This window comes from Marmota monax, unplaced genomic scaffold (genome assembly GCF_021218885.2).
Source record: "Marmota monax isolate L192 unplaced genomic scaffold, Marmota_monax_Labrador192_F-V1.1 WCK01_AAM20220418_F8-fsc00164, whole genome shotgun sequence".
Lineage (NCBI taxonomy): Eukaryota > Metazoa > Chordata > Mammalia > Rodentia > Sciuridae > Marmota > Marmota monax.
This window is the reverse complement of record NW_026693313.1, coordinates 361926-388564: the sequence shown is the minus strand read 5'-3', so window position 1 is coordinate 388564 and position 26639 is coordinate 361926. Positions and strand designations below refer to the sequence as shown.

Genomic DNA, 26639 nt, shown 5'->3' with positions numbered 1-26639 from the left:
ACATGCAGCAATGTTGGGAGGCATTTTTTTGTTGTCATACTGGGGAGGGGATGCATCTGACATCTAATAGGGAGAGGCCAGGGGTGCTGCTGAACATCTGGCAGTGCCCAGGAACTTTGCCACCACAGCCAAGAATTGTCCAGCCCCACATCAGCAGGGCCGAGGCTGAGAAAACCTGCCTGCTCAGGATTAAATGGTCAGGAATCTTCACAGAAGAGGGGACACGTGGGCCAGCACCCGAGTGATGAGAATGAGCTGTCCACGCTGAGATCTGTGGGGAGAGACAGAATAAGAACCAAGTCCTGTGGCAGAGCAGGCTGTGGGTGGAGCAGAGTTGCCAGTGTGGGTGGGATTGGGTGAGTTTGGCTGTGGGTAGATGGTGTGGGATTCTGGGCTGGCTGCAAAAATCATTCTAGTCACTCAGTGGGCTCTTGAGTTATTATGAGAGTCTGGACATTGCTGATCATTTTGCATTTTTCCCTTTGATTTTTATTTCCCATAGAATTATGGCCTTGAAACTGATAATATGAAGAACTTGGTTCTGAAACTGCGGGCGTCTTCCCACAATTTACAGAATTACATAAGTAGCCGGCGGAAAAGTCCAGCTTATGACGGGAGCACATCGCATAAGCCCCCCAACGAGTTCCTGACGTCTGTGGTGGAGCTCATAGGAGCTGCCAAGGCCTTGCTAGCCTGGCTGGACCGGTGAGTTGCCGAGGGTCTCAGGGGCACAGGAGGCTGTACTTGGTCTGAGGAAACTGAACCATCGTCCCTCTCAAGTCCTTTCCCTGCAGTGCGGGAATCTTAGATCAGCGTAGATCCTCGGGTTCCTGTGGAAGTTGCTTAAAAGGTTAAAAACAGGAACAAATTAACCTCAGCCTAGAAGAGAGGGCGACTGTGGCTCAAGGTTATGTTTTACTGGGTTAAACATTAATGATTGAGTATTTGGTTGGTATGAAGGCTGTTAGATCACTTCTGATGTGATGTTAACTTTCGTGGCTCATTTTTTGATGTGTTTTTATCTAGCCTTTCTCTTCTCCCATCCAGTTTCCTCTTGCACGTGTTCCTTGAGGAAATAGCAATGGGAAAGATACCTTGTGTGGCTGTGCTTGCCAGCACAACGTGCAGAATGCCCGTGGGTTCCTCTCACCCCCATTTTGCTCTAAGCAGAATTTTTGTTACTTTCTAGGGCTCCGTTTACAGGGATCACTGATTTCTCAGTAACAAAGAACAAAATCATTCAGCTTTGCTTGGACCTGACCACGACCGTGCAGAAGGTGGGTAGTACACCATTGTCACTTTCCAAAAATGTCTTCTCCCTTTCTCTTCTTTTTCAAAGGGTGGGCACCCAGTATGATGTATGCCTACATTCCTTCTCCCAAACATTTTTTTTTTTTTCCCGTCAGTATCTGGGAGAGACAAAAAACTTAAAATTAAATGCATTGTGCAGACAGTTTCTGTGAAAAATAATCAGTGACCTTTGAATCTGAGATGACCTTTTATTTTAAAATGGTTGAACTAATAATAGTCTTATTCTTCTACTCGAATATTAGAGCTCTTACTTTTTTTTTTTCAATTAAATTCTGGAGTTTCAATTAAATTCTTCACTGCAATCTTTGTTCTGAGCACTTTGCTGTATCTGCTGATTCTAACCTTTCATTCTGACTTCTGGTTGTTGGATTGACTGGTCAGGATAGACTAGGTTATGAGGCAGTAACAAACAACCCCTAAACTTTAGCAGTTTATTCCTTGATTACTTGCTTCCAAATGGGTCAGCACAGAGATGTGCTGTGACTTTCCTCTCTTCAACACATAGACTGACAAGACAACCAGTATCTCATGCAGCTGGTCCTCATGGCACAGAGATAGAGAACCTAGAGGTTCACATGTTCTGGTTTGGAAGGGACACATGTCAATTTCACTCTTGGCTCATCGTCCTGACCTAGTAAGGGCCCAAGAAGTTTTGTATCAGTCAGTCTGTAACTTATCTAGCTTGTATGATCTTAACTTTTTAAAAAAAATTATTTGAAAATGAGCACTTAAGCTAGCCACCTCCTATTATATACTTGGCATATAGTAGATACTTATTAATTATTTTTTAATTGAATCGAGGCTATAAAATATAAGGAAGTGTTTCCCCTACCCCATATCTTGCTTGGTTCTAAAATTCTGTGATTCAGTATTTGTTTCCACTACTTACTTGGCAAGAACTAAAGAAAATCCTCCCCTCAGTTCTGACCATGCCACCGCAGAGATGCAATCTTGAAAAGACATATGCTTTGTACATTTCTGAAACAAGAAGAGTGAAATTAGGCTTTGCCTGTGGCAGGTGTTTGAGATCCCATCCTGAGCAGCCATTGAACTTTGTGTAGGCGCTTTCGAGGCCAGAATGAGAAAGATGCTTGGAGCTACTAAGTGGCACTGTGTTTATGTGTTTTAATGATGCATAAAGTATTTTTGACAAAAGGAGTCTGGCACCAGATGTGGTATATTAGTTATAGCAGCCGCCGAGGCCTGGCATGGGTTGTAGAAGGTGTTTTCCTATCCTACCTACCTGGAGTGGTCTCTTTCCTTTCTGTTTCCTTCTCCTCCTAATATTCTGCCTCCCACTTTGATTTTTAACTTGAGTTTTCTTGTAATCAATTAAATGAAAGTGGAAGAGCTGGACATTGTAATTAGGAAATGGGTCAGTTTTGCGCACAGGTCACCAGTGAAGGGCCCTACCCCAGGTAGCTGACTCAGGCGGCCCAGTCAGCGTGGGGACAGGCGGGGAAGTACTGAAGTAGGTGGCAGAGGTGGTGGCATTTGTTTTCACAGCATGAGTCTGCTTTGTCTGAGAGGGTTGGTGTTGCTTTGCAGGTATTGGGACAGTTCCTTCAGTCAATATTTATTTAGTTCCCACTCTGTGTCTGTCCCTGGTCTAGGCACTGGGGTGCCAGAGGGAATAAACACCTGAAGAGGAAAGAGAAAATTAAGTGCTAAATGAGGAAAATCATATACATATATGCACAGAGGCATATGTAATGATATATATGTTATATGGGGCGGGGGGACACAGTGCCATGATGCTAGAGAAGAGCTGAGCAGGAAACACAGGGCCGAGGGTAGAGTGTGACCTGGGATGCTTGTGTGTGGTGTGACTCCCTGAGGAGCTGAGTCTTTGGACCAGGTATGTCCCGTGTCACCTGCAGGGAGGACTGACTGCTTTGCCTCAGGGGGGCGCCCCTCCTTGTGTTTGTGGAGGTGTTGGCCCTTGTGAGCTGCTGATTTAGATAGATCTCCCCATGGGAGTCTCAGTGCACACACACGTATATACACACATGGAGGAATTTGGGACAGTTACCTTGATGAGTGAGTTGGATGTCATTTCCAATGTGTGGCATCATGGCGGCCACAGGATCGACAGCTCCAGGGAACTGCCCACTCTCACTGCGTCTTGACAGAGATCTGTGGACTCTGGAGGAAACCCGTCCTTTCCATGTGCTCCTTTTCCCTGGGGAATGGAGAATGAAGGGTGCTTCTCTTTCTAGTGTTGAAGACCATGTTTTCCCTCGTGTCTCCATTTGTGAAGAAAAAGGACATTTGCTTGTCCTTTTTCTCCCTCCTCTTTATTGCCACATTCTCTGCCTCCTTTCTTCCAATAATTTATCATCTGCTGATTTCGAGGTCAAGCCCCTGCCTTTCTTCCACTGCACGTTTCCTTAAAGACTGTCTCAGCTGTGGTCCTGCCACAAGTCCAGGGATCCACCTTCCCAGCCAGTCTCGAGGCGGTGGAAACCATGTGGGAAGAGATGTGGTTCCTATTCCCAGCCTGTCCTCCACATATCAAAACCGAACGGTGATGGTGAGCGAGATGAGTGGCAAGGGCAGGTGTCGAGTGCCAGCCAGTCTGGAAAGAAATAGGGAAATGAAGAAGATTTGAGCTCAGGAAATGGGGAATGGAGTGAACAATGGCTGTGGAAGTGAAAGAGGAGGAGTCCACGGTTGAGCATGCCTTGTGTGTTGGGTGTCCACAGCTCTGTTGTCATCCTGGGTTACAGAGAAGGAAATAGAGGCACAGGGAGGTTGCCCAAGGCTGCCCTGTTCCTGATAAGGTGCAGTGAGCAGTGCAGGCAGGAGCAATCTACTGGCTGCCAGGCCCAGGTGAGTCTGCTCATCCAGGTGACCAGGGACTGCCAGGGAGGAGCTCTGCCCACTGTCTGACTCACCAGGGTGACTCTTCAGTCCCTCTTTCTCCATTCCATCACCCCCATGCCAAGCAGCCGGAAGTCAGGTCTGCAGCTGCTTCTTCCCAGCAGAAATGGGAGTGGGAAGCCACCTCATCCTGGGAGGAAGTAACGCTGAGCCCTTTCTCATCTGACTTGAGTAGTGTGAGAGGCAAACTCACCCCTGTGGGCTCACACAAGGAGCCTGTGTTCTTGGTGGCTTAGAGCCATGTGGTCATATCACCACGTTGACTCTCGGTTGTGGTGCATGGAGAGGAGCTCACTGCCTCAGGTTGACAGTCTCCCAAGGATGACAGGGCTTATGTTGTTTTGCAATTTGGAATGAAGGATCAGAAATACAGATTGTTAGTTATATTTCCACCAAAGCTCCATGACTGTACTGTTCTTCTAAATCTGGTGTTTATTAAATAACTCTGCCACTTAGACAGTAATAACAGGGTACACTGCAATGGTAGTGAATCGTCTAGTTCCATCAACTAAGAGCAGAAAAGCAGACATCTTTGATCTATGGTTATTATATTTTACATAAGTTGCTCCTGTAGCTGGGATTCACATCAGATTCACACATGCATTTTAGATTAAAAACATATGCAGTTCTAAAATTTCTTTTTTTTTGATTGTTTCCTCCTGGGTCGCTCTTTTCTGGAGTCTTTGTAAACTTGGGGTTCAGGAGAGTAGTTATTTTAGTTTCCTACTCTTTTCTCAGAGAGCATTCTAAAACATTTTAAGGAGACAACAAAAGTCTGATTATTAAAACACAGGGTGGAAATTGGTAGCCATCCCCTCCACCAATGATAGTGAAAAAAGAAAAGATCTAAAAATGACATATTGATTTAAGTAGAAATAGTTGCCTGATGATTCCAACAGAGTTGGAACTGTACAAGTACCTAAAATTGTTAGCATTGTCCTTACGGTTGTCCCCATTTGGGATTGTGCTTAATGATGCTGGCAGTTCCTTTCCTTCCACATGTACCCTGTGGAGTAGGTTGAAATCCTCTGCTGTGGACAGTTCTAGAAGGTTAACTGTACAAGTTGAAAGTTTCGCATTGGCAGTTTTTCTTTAGTGGCTTCTGCACAGGACAATGGCGATTCCCATAATCAGCTGGCCCTGTTGGTACAGCATTCTGAGCCTTTTGTTCTCAAGCTGGGTAAATAATGCTTTGCATTCCGGCCCTTCGTTGAATGTCATCAATAGCATACCTCCACACCACTTTTTTGGCAGCGTGTTAATGAATGTTTTGTTAAACCTTTTTCATCTACCAAGGACTGAAATATCTGATTTAATCTCAGTGGTGCTTAAAATAAACTTTTGTGGCTGAGTTTACTCAAGCCCTCATTTGAAAACTATTCCTATAGGCGGCTCAGAGCTGAAGACTGCTGGCTTGTTGGCCCCCTTGTTCACGAGCCTGGGGTGACTTTGGGAGCCACTGTCAAGTTTCTTGGTCTTTGACTTCTGACTCGCTGTTCTCTGACAGGCTGGAGAGCAGGTGGAGTTCAGCTGGGGCGTTTTGTAGGTTTTCAAGTGAAGAACTTGGTCAGATGGAGCTTAGATTGTAAACTCTTGTGGACAGGGAAGAGTGGGGTCTCAGGGAAGAGCGGCGTCAGCTCCGTTCTTGCTCTGCCCCTCCGTCCTGTTGAGGTGAGGGAGTGCTGCTCAGGGGGTGTGTCAGGTCCTTCTGAGCCCCATGAAAAAATCCAAAGAGCTAAACTGTAGTTATTTGGAAGTTTTCTATTCTTATGCTTAGTTTTCATTTTCTTCTTCCCTTTCTTTAGGATTGCCTTGTGGCAGAAATGGAGGATAGAGTTTTAACTGTAGTAAGTATACTTTCTAAAAGTTCTTTTTAAAGTTCCTTTTCTGAAGGCACTGGGAACCACACTGATTCAAATAAAGGTGCTGGAGCTACTTACCTCAGGATATACTTGGACATATTGGCTTTGGAGTTATGAATCTATTCCTCTACTAATTTAGGGGAAGAGTAAAGTTACTTAGCAAGACCAATGATTGTCAAAATCCCTGTGCTTGGATTAACTGTATTGAGGGGGAGAGTTTCTGTTTTGTTTTATTTTATATTTCTTTCATTGGGGTACAGCTTATACATACATTGCTAGCTTAGACTGGTAGTAATGGTTAAAGTGATGTGCAGATTTCACATAAGGATCGTTTTGATTAAAAAAAAATCTTGGCAAAAACTTGATCATGGGAGCTGGGGGTGTACATGACTGTTTAAAGAGAATTTTGAAACTATTCCTCATCACTTCCTCCTTTTGACATAAGCCAGCCTGTGTTCTTTTGATAAGGCCTTCCTCCTACTGATGTTGAGGAATTTAGCAATTAAACTGCTATAAATATATTTTCCATAAATAGGGAGGCCAAATAAATTGGAGGCATGTAAAAAGTGTCACTCCTTGGATTCTCCCCCTTGGAAAGAAAAGCCTCTCTTTGGAATTTCCTGATTCCACTGGTTATTTAGCTTTGAAAGGTTAGATGAAGCTGATTGAGGAACTACCACATGTAACCACTGTGACTTCTGCCCAGGCAGATCCCAGTGGGCATGCTCACTGGGTAAAACTTCAGAGTTTTACCCTGTCAGTGTTTGGCATTCAGAAAAAGCCAGTGATCACTATAGATACCACAGACCTAATGCAAAACACAAACCTACAAGACTTCTAGGAGATGTCTTAGGAGAAAATCTTAGTGACATTCAGTTTGGTGCTGAGTTTCTAGACAGAAAATCGAGCACAGTCCACGAAAGAAAAATGGATAATGTAGACTTCATTAAAATTAAAAACTCTTCTCTGTGAATGCACTATTAAGAGAAATGAAGACAAACCACAGAAAGCACAGACTGGGAGAAATATTTTCAAAACACGTATCAGATAAAGGACTTCTATCTAAAATATGCAAAGAAGATTTTAAACATAATCACAAGAAAACAACCCAATTAAAAAGTAAACAAAAGATCAGAATAACACCTCATTAAAGAAGACACTCAAATGGCAAATAAGCTCATGAGAAGTGTTCATCATTTTTAATTAGGGAATTGGAACTTAAACAATGAGATACCACTACACACCTGTTAGAGTAGCCAGAATTCAAAATACTGATAACATCAAATGCTGGTGAGCTTGCAGGGTAATAGGCATTCTCCCTTACTGCTGATGAACTGCAGAATGGTACAGCCAGTTTAGAGGACAACTTGGCAGTTTCTTAACCAACACTAAACATATTGTAACCATATAATCCACCAGTTGTGCTCATAGCTATTTACCCAAAGGAATCAAAACTTGAGTGCACAAATTCTGTATTATATTGCACACAGTATTTATAGCAGTTTCATTTGTAAGTGCCAAAAATTGAAAGCAACCAAGATGTCCCTTTATAGGTAAACAGATAAACAGATATGATACATCCATAAAATAGAATATTATTCAGCAACAACAAGAAACAAACTGTCAAGTCATGAAAAAATATGGAGAAATTTCAGGGCATGTTGTTAATTGAAATAAGCTAATCTGAAATGGCTATATGCTGTATAATTTCAATTATTTGACAAACTGGGAAAAGCAAAACCAATGAGATTAAAAAGATCAATGGTTGCCTGGAGTTCTTGGTGAGGAAGAGGGAATGAATAATTAGATCAACCACAAGCGATATTTAGAGCAATGAAATTATTCCGCAGATATTGAGTAGTGATGGATACACAGCACAGTCAAAACCCATAGATTGTGTAACATGAAGAATGCTAACATTCAATATGCACTTTATAATAATGTTTCAATATTGGTTCAGTTATAGCAAATGTTCCACACCAGCGCAAGATATTAATAATAGGGGAAGCTGGAGGAAATAGAAGTTCAGATAGAAGATAGATAGAAGTTCAGAGTACTGGTTCAGCTTTTCTGTAAACCTACAGACTTGACTTTAAAAAGTAAAGTCTATTTTTTAAAAAATGTTTCAGGCTAAAACAACAACAACAACAATACTTTTTTTTAACCTTGTCAGTATTTGGTGTTCAGAAAATATGAGTGGTCTGTGGTAAGCCATTAAGGTGGCTGGGAGTAGATGCGTCCCCTTGAACTGAGAAAAGAGGGTTTCTTCCTGCATGTACTCTCCAGTGGTTGTAAAGGTGCTGTGGTTATAAAGTCGCGCTTTTTAAACAGAGCTGAAGTAGTGGCACCACCCCCACAGATTGCAAATATGGGGTCCAAATGCCATGTGTTCATTGAGCAGAATTAACAGAATGATTGCTGAGCAGAGCTAGGGATGATAGGCGGATGCATTGCTTGAACAACCAGCTTGAGATTAACATGGTTAACCTTTGAACTCTCCTGACTATTGGCCTCTCCAATTCTAGGTCAAGGTTTTAAATGGCATCTGTGACAAAACAATCCGCTCTACCACCGATCCTGTTATGAGCCAGTGTGCATGCCTGGAAGAAGTTCACTTACCAAACATCAAACCTGGGGAAGGCCTGGTAAGAATTCTGATAACACTTGTTTATTTTCAAGTAATGCACACCAACTTTTACCATAGTTTTTTTTTTTTTTCTTTTAAATCTCTTATTGCTTTCATTATCATTCTGAATAGTAGAATTACATTACAGTTATACAGTTAGGAATTTGATACATTAAATTTCGTTGACTTTTGTTTATCTTCAAAGTATAAAAATAAATAGAATTTTAAAACTTTACACTCCTAACTTAATGGTTTTATTTTTAGGACTTAGCAATGCAAGGAAATATAAAACATTTATGCAAAGGAGAGATGGTCTCAGGGTACAAAAACAACATCTGTTCTGAAAGTGTCTATTAGCACTTAGGATGAATGTGAGAACAGGCTGGTTGGAGGAAATGAACCCTGAAAAAACCTCCAGAAATGTTTCATAAGACATGCATGAGCTATGTAATAATAGGCCCTGAGAATGCGTATTGCAGATTTCCTAGTCTGGAACACTCATCCCGTCGGATTAATACGCTGAACTTTGAGTGAAGCAATTGAGGCCCATTGATTAGCTTAGAGGCTTTGAGTCAGAGAGCACTCACAGGTCAGTTTCCTCTTAGGCTGTTGAAAATGTGCCATTAGGTGACACATGCCAAGTGCCCGGTGCTGAGGGCGCAGAGCGTGTGCCTTCATGGAGGGCTGCAGCTGCCACTGCTGCTATTGGTGGTGGTGCTGGTGAAGATGAGCAGAAGAGGAAGAAGAAGAGGAGCCGTGGGGGTGTAACAGAACTCATATCTACAAGCTGAAATTCTTAGTGGGTCAAAATACACGTACTGAGACTTGGCTTCAAAGTAAATGATGGATCATGACATATTAAGTTTAAATAGGGAGGAATTCCTGGAGATAAGTTCATAGGTAATACTGAAACAGATACATGCCCTGCAGAGATGGAGCGGCCATTTCAGATCATAGTGTTGCACAGGCGGGGTCCTGGGAAGGGAAGTACTGTTGGGTAAGGGGGGAGCTCATAGACTCTGCAAAGAAACCAGAGGAGTGGGGAATACCCGAGGGCCTTAGTGTTTGATGAGGTTCTCTTTCCAGTAGGTTGCTGAGCAGAGCAAGTTCAGGGCCAAAATCATTTCTGCATTAGTACAGTGTAGACACGCCGGTGAGCAACTGCTTTCTGCCCTGTACCCTGTTTGCTCTTCCCCCATCTTATAATAGTTTTAATAAAAAATATTTTATGCATGGTGCATCCTATTGACACGCCATTTCCTTCTGATTTTGCCTCCAGGCTCTTAGGAAGGAGCGTAGCCTACTCAGACTTCAGCTTCCCTTCAGACGGAGCCATGCCTACTACTAATGTGCTATCTGTGTTGTATTATTTAACAATCTTCATTTGTACGCCCCAGTCGAAGTTACTGTGGGTTTGAATAAGTCACACTGCTGTTACCCTTGATACCAATTGAACTGGATGTATTGTGTCCCTGGACAAAGAAGTAGTCAGGAAAGAACAGTCCTTGTTTGACATGCCTCCCTGTTTGAGCAGGTCTGAGAAAATTCCTACATCATAAAGAGTCGGGACAATATTCTGTGTGCCAGGTACACAGATTGTCATATCAAAGAGATCTCACGGGTCTGATCTCTCTCACCAGACTTTTGATTTGTTTAGTTCTCCTTCACTGCCCTTTGGATTTTGTTTCATGGTGCTTCAGAAGGCTTAAAAATGAGTATTGTTCTGTGGCGACTGTGCCTGATTTGTAAGTTTACGTCCCTCTCTCTGCTCTTCTCTTTAAATATTGGAGTAACGGGTTAATGTATTTGTGAAACTCTAGGGCATGTACATCAAGTCAACCTATGATGGATTGCACGTGATTACTGGAACTACAGAAAATGTAAGTGCATCCCTTAAAGTTAAAAGCCATTGTGTGTTTAAACAAATTGACACAGAGCTCTGTACTTCTCATTTAAATGTTTGCATGCTGCTATCGGCAGTGGGAGCTGGTGTGGGTGCCTGTTTTGTTTATATCTGTTGATAGAGGGCTGTACTCTTATCACCAGCTGTCACTTTATTATTTAAATTGTCCTTTATTGCTCTTGTTCACACGTCATGCCTCGCTTTTACCCCCAGTCTTGTGGTACCTTTCTTTTTTGCACCGTGCCAGTGCTAAGCCACGAATACAAAAACAATGATCTCTTTGTTGTTATGAATCACTCTTATAAGAACTGGATTTGATGGCCATATGTGTAAAATGTAATTTTGGGGGGGGTTAAATGGAATTTTTATGTCTCCAAAGCAGCTATTTTAGGATTTTTTTTTTTTTTTTTTTTGCACAACACAAATTCTTTTTACAGCATTATATTTCATAATATTTGTCATGATTCTGAAATTTAGTCGTCCCCCGCTCCCAGTCCTGTGAATGGAAAAAGCAGGTCTGTTTCAACTGTGAGAGAGACTTTATACACAACTCATTTCCTTCTAGAAATGCGGCTATATGTAGGGTTGTATTTTTTTCTCTTCACTTTTCAGTTTGTAAAAAGTAGCTATTCTTGCAACTTGTGGTGTGGCTGGCTTTTGAATGACACTGACATAAAGCTAAACACATGTGAGTAGCTTCCCTGGTATGTGTCAAAGAAACGGGAATTAATCTGTTTAATCAACCAAGACAAGAGGAGATAATTTCAAAAAGCAGCTATTTTTCTAATCTCTTTGGAAATGCCTGTCCAATTTTGTGCTTTGGCTGCTTTGTCTTTTGATAAAAGAAAATAGCATGATCTTTGCTGAGTGTTTGTGATAAACACTTGATTTTTGTAGTAAGAAAATTACATTGCTTAAGGTAGTTAATGAATCCCAAGTGGGTTGCACAGTTCTGATCCACAATTAAATGGAAGACAGTTGTGTCTTTAATTATCCCCTGTTGAGGAAACACTGAGAATCAGAGGGGTTTTTATATCATCTTACCTGATAGGTAAGATCAGCACAGGAAGCTCTGTTTTTAGGCGGGGGAGGATGCTAAAGAAAAAGTACTCAAGGCTTTCCATAATTCCCCCTCATCCTTGTTGGAGAGTTGGTATATTGCAGTTCAACCATGACAGGAAGTGATATCCACGTATCAGTCAGTACATTGTTTTGGAGTCCGATGGATTTAGAAGGTGAGCATTGGTGTTTTCCAAGAGCTGAAGGTTTGCAGTCATGTGATTTGGTTATTATATTGTGTGACTTAACCAGACCTGGGGGGTTCCAGACTCTACCTGGCCTTCTTAAGCAACTTCACGTGGACTATTTCCCCATCATTACCAGCAGGCATAGATTCCTTCCTTCTGCCCTGTCCCTTTTGCTTAAAGAAGAGAGTTAATAAAAGTTTAAACAGTTTTTGAATCAAATAAATGTCCAATGTCATTAATGATATATACCCCCGAATTCCAACCAAAATCATACTACTGGGTGACAGATCTAGGGTTGACCTGGATGTCATCTATTCTGGTGTTGCCATGAGAGAAGTGGTTACTATCTTGTTAAATATCTAAGAAAGAAAACTTGTCTTATCCCATTGGGTGATCCATTTAAAAATGTTACTCATTCTTCAGTTATTCAGCTTGTGTTTTTTGAATACCTAGGATGTTCTGGACACTGGGTTAAGTCTTACAGGTGAGAGTGGGAAGTAGGTAAGAGCCTGCTTCTCAAGCACATAATGTGGATACTTTACACTTACTGGTGTGTATTTTATCCTTGAATGGCAGGAGAAAATGTCAGCTCCAGGTTAGTTTTCTGGCTGTCACTTAAGGTCACAGTGATTTCAAGTCACAAAGTTTTCCTGGAAGCCTAGAAGGGTGAGTGGTGGTGGGCAGAATTGGATGGACCATTGCTTTCCAACTGTGTTGTCTCCATGTTTCTCCATCTTGACCTCCAGGCTGGATACAATCCACTAGGCCATTCTCAGACTACCAGTCCAGTGTTTTGGAAAGTTACCCGAGAAGTCAGGATCATTTCACTGGGGTGAACGTCTATCGGACTTCTTTTTTGATATTATGATATTATTCAAGATCTTGATGAGAGTCTTGACCACTCTATCCTTACTCCTTTCCTCCACCCCCGAGATTCTCTGGAGAATGAGGGCATTATTCTTCAGGTCATCACCCATCTGCAGGAAACCGGAGCAAGCCTCACTTTTCAGTAGTGGGAGTCCTGGTGAAGATAGGCAAGAGCTCCTGCCCTAGGGAAAATTTTGGTATCGGGCTCTCTCTTTACCAGTGTTCTGCCAAACACAGCTCTTAATTGCTTGGTAAGATATTTGAGAAATGGCTGCAGGAGGATCCTTAGGAAGGGAAGTCAGTTCAGGACATTTGTGCACGTGCTTTGAGATTGGGACATTCTGGCTTTGGGCTTTCTTTTATAAAATGAAGCTTACCTTATATGAAACCTTTGCTCAGGATGCAACAATGGGCTAAACATCTGACACGTGGGTGTGAAAAGGAATGTAGATAAATTCATGTTTTAAAGAAAGCGCTCAAGAGAAAGAGATTCAAGTTAGGCTTGGCCCTGTGGTACCCACATTGCAGGTCACAGGTGAGGCTCTTCTGGTTGTAGTGGAGGCAGGTTAAATGTTTTCAGATATAACTGGCACTGTTACTTGTGTCTTGTGTTGAGCCCAGCTAAATCAGAAGCAGAAGTGTTTGTGTAGCTGAATTCTGCTCGCTAATTTCCTGTTGAGCCTATCACAGCAGTTGAGTGAGAAGAATTCAGTAAGTGTGTTAGGGTTTCATTGCTGCCCCCTCCCCGTGTTCAAAGGTGCTATTTAGTTTAAGCGTAGCTGTAAATTGTTTGAAGATTCAGCTAGTTACATAAGATACAGAATTAAACATTCAACCCTAGATAATGTTGACTTAGAATCTGAAAAATCAGAGGCTTAACCTTTTTTCTTCTCTTGGTATCTTAAAGACTTCTCGGTTACTTACATGAACCAGAGTGCCATGGACAAAATATTGGACAAATGGATTATATTCTTTTCATATGTATCTCTGTTGTTGCAAATTAATAGCAGTGCATTATTTGGGAGAAGCAAAATCTGAACTTTTTCGTGACACTGAAGATTCGCTCATTTTGAATTTAACCTGAAAATGAAAAAAATAAAATTCATTGTCTTTTAAGGAAATAAATCTTCTGTTTGCTCCCAACTTTCTATTTTAATAGAATCATGGTAATATATAAAACAGGACTGAGGGAAAACAAGATTTATATTCAGGAAGGAAAAGGGATGCCAGAGTTACAAAGATGATCCCTACAGGTTAAGCAGTGGTTTTCTTTTACAAGACTAATAGGAATACGTACAAGGTGTGTTTTAGATGAAATGGCTTTTAGCAGCTAATCATTTTGACAGTGTGTCCAGACTCTCCCTGTAGGTTGGATGAACCAGCTGTTCTGATGGAGAGATTATCAGTGACAACCAACACTAATAAAATGGATGATATGGTGTTTATATGTCAGGTTCCATGGACTGCGGCATCTTGAGACTAAAAAGCATTCTTTTTCCTGAGAAAATTTTATTTCTGTTGCTTGTTGTCTATATAAGAATGAAAGAAAGTGAGAGAGAAGAAATAGAAACAGAAATAGAAATAGAAGGTGTAAAAAATTAAGACAGGTTCCTTTGTTTCTGTATAGTCTCCTGCAGACAGATCTCAGAAGATTCACGCTGGTGATGAAGTCATTCAGGTTAACCGGCAAACTGTGGTGAGTTTATTTATTGAGACCTGATTTTCCCTTTTAGAACTTTTAAAAAAATCAAAAGTCTTTGTTTAATTTTTTAAAGCTTTTCTGATTCTATCCAGCTTTCCACTGTTTTAAGCAGTGCTAAGATGAACATATTGATAGTGTACCTATTTGCTCTCATTTTGATTTCCTTGCGATCAATTCATAGGCTTGATTTTTCATTATTCATGAGACAGTCTTCTCTCCTCATTGCCTTTGTTTGAAGGTGGGATGGCAGCTAAAAAATCTGGTGAAGAAATTGAGAGAGAATCCCACTGGAGTGGTGTTACTGCTCAAGAAGAGGCCCACGGGTTGTTTTAACTTCACGCCTGCCCCCTTGAAGAACCTGCGCTGGAAGCCACCTCTCGTGCAGGTAGCTGTTGTCCTAAAGCCTTCACCCAGTATCTGTGTATGAACAAGGCTGAATGTAAAAAAAAAAAGATTACCTTTGAAGGCGACTGGTTTTAGGAGTTGGTTTGTGTATGCTTAGATAATCCTGCTTATATGAAAATATAAATTCTAGATCTACTCTGAACAGTATAGTAGCCACTAGCCTTTTATAACTATTTAAATAAATTAATTAAAGGAAAAGTTCAGTTCCTCCCATCTTCCTGGCCTCATTTCAGATATTGAATATGCTCACATGTGGCTCATCTGCATATTAGATAGTGCAGATATTGACATTTCCATCATTGCAGAAAGTTTATCTTAGGTCTTCTCATCTTTTTTTTTTTTTTTGAGAGAGAGAGAGAGAATTTTTTAACATTTATTTTTCAGTTTTCGGTGGACACAACATCTTTATTTTATTTTTATGTGGTGCTGAGGATCGAACCCTGCGCCTCGCGCATGCCAGGTGAGCGCATTACCGCTTGAGCCACATCTCCAGCCCGATCTTCTCATGTTATAAACATATACAACTCTGCACAATGGAACACTGAGTTTGGAGAGTCCCCATGGGGTTGAGTCTTTAGTGGCTCCCTACAAAGGCGTGGTGGGTGCTGTGGATGTGACCTGTCCATGGAGCCCCGCAACAGCTCGATAGCATTGTTTAGGTGTCAGTCAGAACTGACAGTCTTTGGTGATGATAAAAAAACAAACTGACTGTGAGTTTTGTTATTTAAATTCTCTTCAAACAATACAGGCCCTTGTGTCTATACCTGGTACAAGGAGCTCACTGCTGAGATGTCCTAATAATGTGATTGATCCTGAGCGTTTACTTCCTAAGCCAAGAATGTAAAGAAATGACATTTTATAGCTTTTTATAAAATTGAGATTATAATTTTATGTGTAGCTGCTTGTGATTTTTTTTTTTTCGGTACATCTTCACATGGAAGGTGTGATAGTCTCAAGCCATCAGTTTGGATACTTCGTGATAGAGAACACTGCAAATATATCTATAAGTCTAGCCCATGGGAGGGTGGGGAGGTTTAAAAATAAATAGTATGAAGTGGAGGGTAGAGTTAGAGGACTCATGATTAAGACTACTTTATTGGGCTGGGGATGTGGCTCAAGCGGTAGCGCGCTCGCCTGGCATGTGTGCGGCCCGGATTCGGTCCTCAGCACCACATACAAACAACGATGCTGTGTCTGCCAAAAACTAAAAAATAAGTATTAAAATTCTCTCTCTCTCTCTCTAAAATAAAATTCTCTCTCCTCTCTCTCTTTAAAAAAAAAAAGACTACTTTATTGGAATATGTATACATTGTGCAATGGCCAAATCAAGCTAATTAATGGATGCATTACTTCACATACTTATTGATTTGTGGTAAGAACACTTAAAATCTACTCAGCAGTTTTAAGTATGCAATACATAGTTATTAAACATCATCACCATGTGGTATAATAAGAACTCTTGGACTTCTTCCCCCCACTGCCCCAGCTCACTGAAAATCTTGTCCTTTAACCAACATCTCCCCCACCCTCCTTCCCTTCTCCCTGGTCACCACCTACCTGTCCACTCTTGGCTGCTGAGTTTGAGGTTTTAAGATGGCACATAGAGGTGCGATCGTGGAGTCTTTGTTTTTCAGTGCCTGGCTCATTTCACTTAACACGGTGTTTTCTACGGTTCTGCAATGTTGAATGAGTTGTCTCTTCATTCTGTTGATTATTTCCTCTGCTGGGCAGAAGTTCTTAGTCTGATGCGATCCCTTTTGTCTAGTTTTACTTTAGAGGCTTGTGCTTTGGGGTCGTAGCCAAGATATCACTTCCCATAGCTGAGAATATTGATCATGCCCAGCTGCTTTTGTTTAGTGGCTCAGTATAAAAATTTAAACCTGTTTAGATTTAAATCTTGGATTCTCCGAATGGGACACTTAATGTCTTAGAAGTGCTTTATTCCTGGCAGAGAGCTGATGGCGTGCCTCCCAGCTGCCAGCCCTGCCAGCTCACTGCTGCAGGGGAGATGCGCACTCTGAGGAAGAGGCCATGTGGACTGTGACGGGGAGGGCGCCTCTTCCTGATGAGCTGGCACTTTGGAGCTGGGAGTAGGTGGGACCTGCACTGGCAGGTGAGAGTGTGTGTCACGGAGGTGAGCGCTGCTCTTTAAACACACTCGTCCACACGACGTGGATGGGCTGCCATCAAGGAAGGGCAGAGTTTGTAGGTCAAAGCATCTTGGTGTCACCAGATAGCTACGGGCCTTGGTGGCCCCGCACAGGAGAGGCCGCTGTCCTCTGGAGAAGGGACAGCTATGAGCTTTTAGGTGAGGTGACAGCCACAGCAGACCATGGGTGGTCCTGGTTGGTTCAGGGGCTCTAGGTTGGCAAGGAGTGAGTAGCTCAGACTCCCTGAAGCCAGAAGTGGTAGATAAAATGCCTGGTCAGCGGAGACTGTGTGGTGCAGGTACAGAGGATGAGGCAGCTGAGGGGGTGGACTTCACCCATAGGTGACAGGTTGGCCTCTGCTTTGCATTACTATCGCTACTGTTGTGCAACAGTTGCCATAACAAAGCACCATAGATTGGGAGGTTGAAGTCCCAGATAAGGTGTTGGCAGAGTTGATTTTTTCTGAGACCTTGCTCTTCAGCTTGCAAATAGCCATTTTCTCCCTTTGTCTTCACGTGGTCTTTCCTCTGTGTGTGTCTGTGTCCTAATCTCTTATAAGGACACCAGCCATATTGCATTGATCCCACCCTAGTGACCTCATTTTAACTTAATTGGCTTTTTTTGGGGGAAGGTACCCAGGATTGAACTCAGGGGCACTAAAACACTGAGCCCCATCCCCAGCCCTATTCTGTATTTTATTTAGAAACAGGGTCTCACTGAGTTGCTTAGTGCCTTGCTATTGCTGAGGCTGGCTTTGAACTTGCCATCCTCCTGTCTCAGTCCCTGAGCTGCTAGGATTACAGGCATGCACCGCTGTGCCCAGCAACTTAACATGATCTGCAAATACAGTTACTTTCTGGAGTGCTGGGGGTTAGGGCTTCAACGTCAGAACTTGAGGGGACAACAGTTCAGCACACAGCAATATCTAGACACGAGAAACACCGACCAGGGAGGAGTCCCCTGTGTAGGTCCAGGTGTGGGGCAAAGGGGTCCTGGGCAGTTCAGATGAAAGACGGACAGTGCCAGAGACCTCTTGGGAAGCAGCCACACGGGGGCTCAAGGAGCAGCACAGCCTGGTGGCCCGAGGGTGGCTCTTATGCTGGGTCCCGAGTCCTCATCTCAGCTCTGTAGCTCGTCAGCTCTGGGCCTTTGGCTTGGTGTCTAACCTTCGTAAGCCTCGCTGTCCTAGTGTAGTGCCGGCTCTTGGAGAGAGAGGGCTCTGGGAATGCCAGCAAGACAAGGAAAAAGCAGGTGTCCAGGGTGATGGGAAACCTACGAGGTGACAACAATCAGAAAGTTAAGAAACCACCTGGAAGGCAGAGACGGCAGGAGTCTCGAGTCTGAGCTGGAGGTGACAGAGGAAAGTCCACATGGATGTGTCCAGAGCATAATGGAAAATCCTGTTTAAGTACAGGCTCCCCAGCCCCCCGGTGACTCCTGGAAACTCCCGTAGAAGTCTCACTGGTGCATTTTCTCCAGATTTGCCTTCCTGACATGTTTGGGAAGAGCCCACGGCGAGGGAGAAAGGTATCTAGTTTTGCATGTGAGCCACCATCAAAAGGCGGAGCAGTTGAACAGCTCAGCTACCAAGTGTTCTTGTGAAGTGTCCAGGATATCTTCAAAACGTGAATGCTGGTGGACGAATCCTCCGTGAGCTCGCCCGGCCCCGGGCCTTCCTCTGTGTTTCATTCTTCCCTGTTCTTCAGGCCTGGGCGCTCAGCACTCTCAGGAGGCAGCTCTTCATTTTTCTTCTTCTTTTCTCCTTCTCCTTCTCCTTTTCCTTCTCCTTCTCCTTCTTCCCCAGTGCCTCACCTGTGCTAGGCAAGTGCTCTACCACTGAGCTGTAGCCCCAGCCTCCTCTTCTTTTTGACTCATTAGTGTTACTCTGTCACAGAAGAGGTGTTTCGTTCTGCTTTGAGGCCACAGTCCTGCTAGATGAGGGTTGATAGAGCCGTATATCAGCATCGAGTGCAGAGTTCAGGGGATATCTGTCCTGTAGAAATAATTCCAATCTACTTTTGCTTCTGAGGTTTTAAGGGTCTGGATCCTGGCCCTGTGTCTTCAGATATGGTCCAAGATTGACATACGAGAAGTTGATTCTATACTGAATAGAAGAGACAGATTGTGCATTCATTGGTGGCAAAGTCTGCAAGGGGGGGGGGGTTGCTGTAGGAGGCTGAAGACTGAGCCTGGCCTCTGTGTCTTGGTGTCTCTGTTGAAAATAGCCATCACTCTGTGACTCTCCTGGTGGCTACTGCCAGCTCTGGCCACACCGGCTCTTTGGTCCTTTCAGGCTTGGAATCTGGTTCACAGTCTTCCCGCAGTGACAGCTTCTGTCACCACCCAGGCAGAGGGGGTATAAAGGTAGCTTTTTGTACCTGGCGCAGGTCCAGCACAGTTCTCTCTGGTCTCCACCAGATGTTTGCCCATCTTGACTGTGAGACCTCCTTGCGGTTCTTTATCAACCAGAAAAGTCTGTCGTTGTCATTGTTAAGAGTGCAGAAGGATAAGACTGTGGGACTCACCCAAAGTTAAAAAAAAAAATAGATCCTTTGAGATTGGTAACATAATTGAAGTTTGGTAACAAAATGAAGCCGTATGTACTTAAAAAATTTAATTAACTTAGGTATATGAGTATCTGCAGCTAAATTCATGCACATGAAATAGTGTGCTTACTTGGTGACAAGCAGTGTCCTAGGCTCTTTGAACAATGTATGATCTCTTGATTTTTCATAGGTACCCCCGTTGAATACTGTTCTTATTCCCATTTATTGCCATCTTATGAATGAGGCACAGAGAGGTTGAGTGCCTGGCTCAGCGATACACAGAAATCCAGGAAAGCCAGGATCACACCCAGAGTTCTGAGCCCACACTCCTCGTCAGTACTAGCGCTGCTAGTGAGTTTCATGAATGAACTCAGCCCTGACTGCAGCTCTCTGCGACAGTGTTCTCAGTGTCACTGTCTCACAGAGGAGGAAACTGAGGCTCGGGTGTTCAACTGATTTTCTCAGAGCTCGACTTACACCCTGGCACCTGCCTTTTGATTTAATCCTGCGTTAATTCTGAGTGTCTTCCGGGAGCTGAGTACTGTAGATAGCTGTGAACCTGTGGATGACCTTGGCCTCTGCTTACTCAGGGCTGGCCTTGGCTCGGGGAGGGAAAGGTGTGACCAGGGTAATCTCCTTGCTGACTGACCTCTGCCCTTTTTTGCTCTGTGTGGCCGTCACTGCAGACCTCGCCCCCACCCACGACGACCCAGTCCCCTGAAGGCACCATGGACGCCTCTCTGAAGAAGGAGAAGCCAGCCATCCTGGACCTTTACATTCCTCCTCCGCCTGCTGTTCCCTACTCTCCTCGGTACGCGGTTCCTGTTTTCATGGTGTGCTAGCCCCCGTGTGTGTAGACGAGCAAGAGGGGCGTGAAAACCTCCAGGAGCAGGTTGCTGGGTCGCAGTGTGGCTGGCTGAATCTGGAGCCTCACTGGTCTCACGGTGTGGGGGGTGCAGAGGGAGGTGCAGGGGAGGTGCAGGGGGAGGTCTAGGTCATATGGGGCTTGAAGCTGTGCAGTTTGGTGAGGGGGTGGGTCTTTAAGAAAAGAATACAGAAATACCTTACTTCTGAAAAGTTTACAAAACGATATACTCCTGGGGCCTGGTAAGGGCCTCTGTGAGGGCTGTCACAGAGGGAAGAAAGGGGTATGTACAGGATGAGGAAGAGAGGGAGCTGGGGCCTTTAATCTACCTGAAGAGACATGTGTGCTCATGCACACGCGAACACACATCACTAGGACACACAGGAGGCAGCAGGCTCTGTATTTTGTCCAGTGGTGTTTTCCTGATTGCTTAAAGGAATTTGCTAAGTGCTTATTATTATTATTATTATTATTATTATTATTATTATTATTATTTACCATCTGGTAACTTGAGATAAACCAAAATTAAGTTTTATTATAAACTGACATTTAGATAGAATTAGGCAGGAGTCCGTGATCCAACATTTTCCGGTTTCTTTATTCAGTTCAGAAATAGTCTCCATTGGTTACTATAAAGCATCCTTTGTCTCTGTGGCTTAATCTTCAAATCTAACAACTTCATTATACATCAAGAGTCTTATTTGATGAATCTTGACAAAGATACTACTCTCGGTGCACGAAAAGTGGTTCGGTAGCTCACGCTTCAACTTCTGACTCTTGACACGGATAGGAACTTCAGCTGCAGGGTAGAACACAGGAGCACCAGAGCTCTCTTTGCAAAAACATCTTTGTACCATTTAGGTATACGTGACCAAAAAGCTGCCTTTATTGTGATTTATCAGGGTCACAGTACTTGTTCTTATTTGATTAGGAGCTGTGTGTTTGGGGGGCCACTGGGGTTGAGTAAAGTGACACTTTTCCTCCAGTGGAGAGAGGAGTTTCCTCACGTGTGCTCGAGGGGGTACGATTCCCGTGATCTTTTGGTAGGAGACGAGGTGAGCATCTTAATCGTTGCACATTATCTTCCAGGGATGCCTACGGCGGATTCAGCAAGTGTAAACAGCCGTTGCCTGGCCCCAAGGGTTCGGAGTCCCCGAATTCCTTCCTGGACCAGGAGAGCCGGAGACGAAGGTTCACCATTGCTGACTCTGACCAGTTGCCGGGGTACTCCGTGGAAACCAGCGCACCACCCACGAAAATGAGAGAGAAAACACCATCTTACGGTGAGTTTCCGAGCGTTTGTCTTGTTCTGCTGTTTTCCCCTGTTACGTCTCCTCCCACCCCTTCCTTATTTGGAACTGTTGGGTGAATTTGGCAGGCTCAAAGGGTAATCCGAGGAAAACATGAACCTCAATGAAATTTTAAGTATGAGGCCTTTATTCAGCTCTGGAGCGCGGCCTCGTGAGTCATTGCTCTGCTGGCCGCGAGGCCCAGCTGGCCGGGCTCACATTTCAGGGTTAGCTCTCACTGCCTGGTTTTAACTTGGGCGTTGTGGACTCAGAGGCTCAGGTTTAGCATGCCTGTGTCCTAATTGCTTGCTACGGAAACACAGTGCTTTAAAATACTTCCCTTATTTTAAAATCTGTGATTGCTTCTGCTGAAGGGGCTGTGCTCCTGTGGGGATCTAAGTTGGAAATGAAGGGAAAGATGCTGAAGTCCCCAACCTCTCCAACCTGGTCACTTTCCTTCTTGTCCCTTTGAAGGCAAGCCCCGGCCTTTGTCCATGCCTGCGGATGGGAACTGGATGGGGATTGTGGACCCTTTTGCCAGACCTCGAGGTCATGGGAAGAAAGGTAGGTTTTATCTAAGCAGACCTGGGGGGCCTGGGCCTCTCCTCTATTCCTGAGTGTGTGATGGTAATTGGAAAGTAGTTAGCCTCTCTGACTCCCATTCTGTCATCTGTTAAACCAGGTCTGCTGAAGCTTTCTAAGGCTCCACTTATTTCTGGGATGGAATACAGGGAAAGATTACATAATCCTAGTTAGTGAGTGCACATCTCCTGATTAGCATTGTGGGCTTTAAAAAGGCTGTAGACCTTTAAAAAAGGTCTATTTAAAGTTTTTTTTTTTTTAACAAGTGAAATAAATTGCTTATTAAATAATCTCATCCTGAATTATTGACCTATTACTGGAGTCCATTTATTTATTTTTTCTGATGAGCCAATGTGGAGTTTTTTCTCCTCCCCAATCCTTCTTGGGTTAGAGAATGGTGACTATTTGAAAGAAATTTGTGTTGAATTCACCTTGTAATCAAGGTTCCTGGTTGTTACTGCTAGTCTTAAGGGAAGAGTTTTAAAATGCGTGACCCTGAGGTTGGTAAAAGGAAGGGGAAGGACATTCTGGAGGCTTAAGCTTCCAAAGTGATCATCCCCTGACATCAGCTAGGGCCTTGGGAAAGTGTCATCTGAGTACTGCTGTCACTAGGCTTGTGCTAAAGTGACAAAGGGCCAGGATGCCAGTCTGTGGTTCAGGATACTCTCAGTTTACTTGTGAGACTGAGGAGCAGTCAGCAGGTGGCAGGCTGCACTTTGTTTAGATCTGGGGATGCTGACATCTTCATTGTCATGGTTCTGAGCTCCACGCAGCCTTTTTTGTTTTGTTTTGTTTTTTTTGAGAGATGGAGCATAGGAGTTGGGGAGTATGAAAATGGGAAATGGGAGTCCCCTTCACTCTTTCTTCTGCATTTCTTGTGTGATTGACCTAGAGTTGCAGATGTCTGTTTGCATGTAGCCAACAGTATTATTGTGACTCACAGAGCGTGAACTTCACTCTTCAAATGTACAACATGGTGGTTTTTTGGATATTCACCTTGTAATCAAGGTTACTGGTTATTACTGCATGCATATATATATATATATATATATATATATCTTATATATTATTATCACCACAATCTTATTTCAGAACGTTTCCATCATCCAAAAGAACCCCTGTGCCTTTTAGCCATTCCCCTCAATTCCAGTTGTCCCCGGCCCCTGAGTGACACTAATCCACTTTGTGTCTATTTGCCTTTTCTGGACATACCACATAAATAGACTCATACAATGTGTGGCTTTATGACACTTTTTAAAAGCGACTTTTCCCCTTTGGTTACAAAAGCAAAACAAGTCACAAAAGCAAAACATTGGAAAACATCTAGAAGGCACGAGAAAATAAAACTCAGCTGGAATCAACTTCCACAACCTAGGAGCAATTACTGTGAATGTTTTGTGTATCTTCCAAATCATTCCTATATTTACATATTCTACACTTGGAAAAATGTGGAAAGTGGAAAAAACCCAGACGTTCAGGAACACTATGTAAAACGAATCCTATCTAGAGTGTGTATATATATATATATATATATATTTTTTTTTTTTTTTAACTGCAGCTGCATTAGTGTTCCATCTCATGGCTGGACACCTATTTATTCAGTTTGCTATTGTTGAACATTTAGGATTTTTTCTGGGTTTTTCACGTTACGAATTGTGTTTCCATAAGCATCTGTGTACATAGATCTTTGCACATTTTGGAGAGTGGAATTTCCAAAGACTGCTATGTGTTGACAATGTGTCCTGTGTCTTAAATTCCTGTTTCTTAAACACCTCCTCCATCCCAGGAGGTCTGCTGGCATTTAAGACAAAGTCATCCTTTGTTCAGGAATGTCCCAATCATTGCAGATTTTTGCTCATCGCTAAAGGTGAATGGTGCCTGACCTTCATTCAGGGTGACATCCAAGGGCACCCCCACCTTGCTAAGCGCTCATTGGGGGTGCTCCAGGAGCAGGAGCAACGTCAGCATGTACTTCATGCTCAGGTGCTGAGCCAGGATGGCTGGGGAAAGAGTGAGAGAGTCTTACCACTTTCTGTCATTGGTTTGTGATTTTAAGTGAATTCTGAGAGTTTTTCCAGGGGTAAGGAAGTGCATGCTCTTAGGCTCTGCCGGGCCTCGTGCTACCTGTTCAGTGCAAGAACAGCCTGAAGCAGGAGGGACCTGTCCACTTCTGCTTTGTGAACACCCACCAGGTGGGCCTGCCCAGTCTTTGGTCCTTGAAGCCCATCCAGAAAGGAGAGCTGGGTAGGGTGCCCGCTTTCAGGGTGTCATCCAACGCTGGGGTAGGCTGAGGACCCTCCGTGCGGCACTGTGCCAGGGATTGCTATTTTAACAGACTTGTGTGCTCTCTCCTGACACAGGGGAAGATGCCCTCTGCAGGTATTTTAGCAACGAGCGGATTCCCCCCATCATCGAGGAGAGCACCTACTCCCAGTACCGCTTCTCCAGACCCACAGCCGAGAGGCACCTGGTGCGGGGTGCAGACTACATCCGAGGGAGCAGGTGCTACATCAACGCGGATCTCCACAGCAGTGCCACCATCCCATTCCAGGAGGAAGGGACCAAGAAGAAATCTGCCTCTTCGGGGAAGTCGGCAGAGCCGTCCCTGCTGGTTAGCTGGCTCACCCGCCTGAAGCTATTGACTCCCTGAGGGCTGCCCTGGAGGGACCCCTGCCTGTCTCCTGCTACCAAGTGCCTCCTTCCTCCGCGGACAGACCCTTGGGACTTCACCCACAGTGTTATGTAGTGACCTTGTGTGATTTCACTTTTTCCTTTTGGAGAGTTGTATGCTGCCTTTCTCGGAGTTTTGAAGTAATGGGATGGCAATAGATCCAGGGGACCGCAGGTGCTGCTCGTGGAGACAGAAGGAGGGACATGGAGAGCCTGCTTTTCCTCCTGTCCCCGGCATTGGAACCCGGAGACGCCCTGTAAATCCACGTGGGGGCCAGAGGCTGTGGTCCTCGTCAGGAACTGGTGGCGTTGGTTTTTGTTTTCCTGGGGGGGTGGGGGACTCATTGGTGGCTGTTGCCACACCGATGTGTCGGTTTGTGGTCCATCTTCTTTATCTGAAAAAGCCAGTGGAGAACACATTTTTGTTTTGATTTTTTTTTAAAGCTATATACCATATTTTAAGTACAGCGACTTTGACTTTGACGTTGGCAGGCACCTGTGATGCTCTTCAGAGCAGAGTTTACATGTAGACCTGTGACCCTCCGTCAACCCCCTGTGTCATAGTGGTCCCCGTCTAGGTCAGTTAATACAGAAACACACGAGCACATTCGGATAGGGCTCATTACACACCGAGAAGGGTGTGGTTATTTGTGAGAGGTTGTCGTCAATGTTGTCATGTATTGTCTTTAGGGGAAAAGAAGCTATAAGGTTTGCTGAAAGCCAAAGTATCATTCAGGAAGGTAAAGCAAGATTTTGGTTTATGAGAGACACATCAGTTTGCATTTTGACCTATTCAATGTCTACCTTGGGTTTTTGATTTCAAGTGAATTATGAAAATTCTATGTTGGTTTAAAAATACCTACAGTTCTTCAAAACTGTATACATTTTGCTAATTAGAAATATCTTGGAAAGCCTCATGGTCACTAATTTTCAACTAGCATCAGGTATTTTGAAAAAGCGTCTGGATATTAACTCTTGTTTAAACTGAATGTATGATATTTTGTTAGAATGGAAAAGTACTATCTTGTTAATTTAAGTGTTTTAAATATAGTTGTATATTTTTCTTACTCTTAGTCACCTGTAATTGAAATATTTCTGTTTTGCGTCATACATGAAGCTATTGAAGAAGAGTGGTCAAGGTGTTTTCAAAGATTTACAAGTGACCACTGTGGCTGCCAGCAGCGTGGGCACTAATATTAAAAAACTGCAGTAAACCCTCCCAAGCATTTGAGGATTTCACGAATTAGCGCGGGAGCCACAGACACAGATGCAGAGTAAAATTACAACAGGAACTTTTCCAAGTGCTCTCCTGGAGGAGCTGGTATTTCCTACTCCTGATACCCTCCTCACATCCCGGAGTGGTTCATTCTGCTGAATTGCCTGAAATTCAACCCGTGAGGGATTCACTGGAGGTGGTGAGCCTCTGGTCTTTGAAAGGCTTCTGGGGGTGGGGTAAGGGAATTGGCAGCCAGTGGCAGTGAGTGTGACTGAATTCACTCAGGCTGTTCACCTTCGCCTCTGCGGGACCTTCAGGCAGACAGGGTGTGTGTGCCACTCACAGGAGGGATAGAAGAGGCTGGAGCGTGTGACTGGATGGGTGTGCCACACGGGGCAGCAGGGCAGAGTGTGCTGACAGGCGCTAGTGGCCAGGAGGGAGCCATATCAGAGGAGAGCCAGGCCCTGCTGGTGTTGCTGGTCACCTGAGCTGGCTGTGTGTGTAGAAGGGTGGCC

The 26639-nt window shown here is 43.9% G+C and overlaps 1 protein-coding gene across 1 annotated transcript in view; it reads left to right on the top strand.

Annotated features, from left to right (window-relative positions):
- The window catches only part of Cnksr3 (CNKSR family member 3), an 88043-nt gene extending 62062 nt beyond the window's left edge, over nt 1-25981 (top strand). Inside the window, exons 3-13 of the mRNA XM_046456619.2 lie at nt 503-705; nt 1190-1277; nt 6000-6041; nt 8582-8701; nt 10503-10562; nt 14327-14395; nt 14640-14786; nt 20189-20313; nt 21457-21650; nt 22131-22220; nt 24599-25981. Coding sequence (XP_046312575.1) covers nt 503-705; nt 1190-1277; nt 6000-6041; nt 8582-8701; nt 10503-10562; nt 14327-14395; nt 14640-14786; nt 20189-20313; nt 21457-21650; nt 22131-22220; nt 24599-24888 — 1428 coding nt within the window. The 3' untranslated portion in view covers nt 24889-25981. The remainder of the gene's footprint in view (nt 1-502; nt 706-1189; nt 1278-5999; nt 6042-8581; nt 8702-10502; nt 10563-14326; nt 14396-14639; nt 14787-20188; nt 20314-21456; nt 21651-22130; nt 22221-24598) is intronic.
- Nucleotides 25982-26639: the final 658 nt, after the last annotated feature.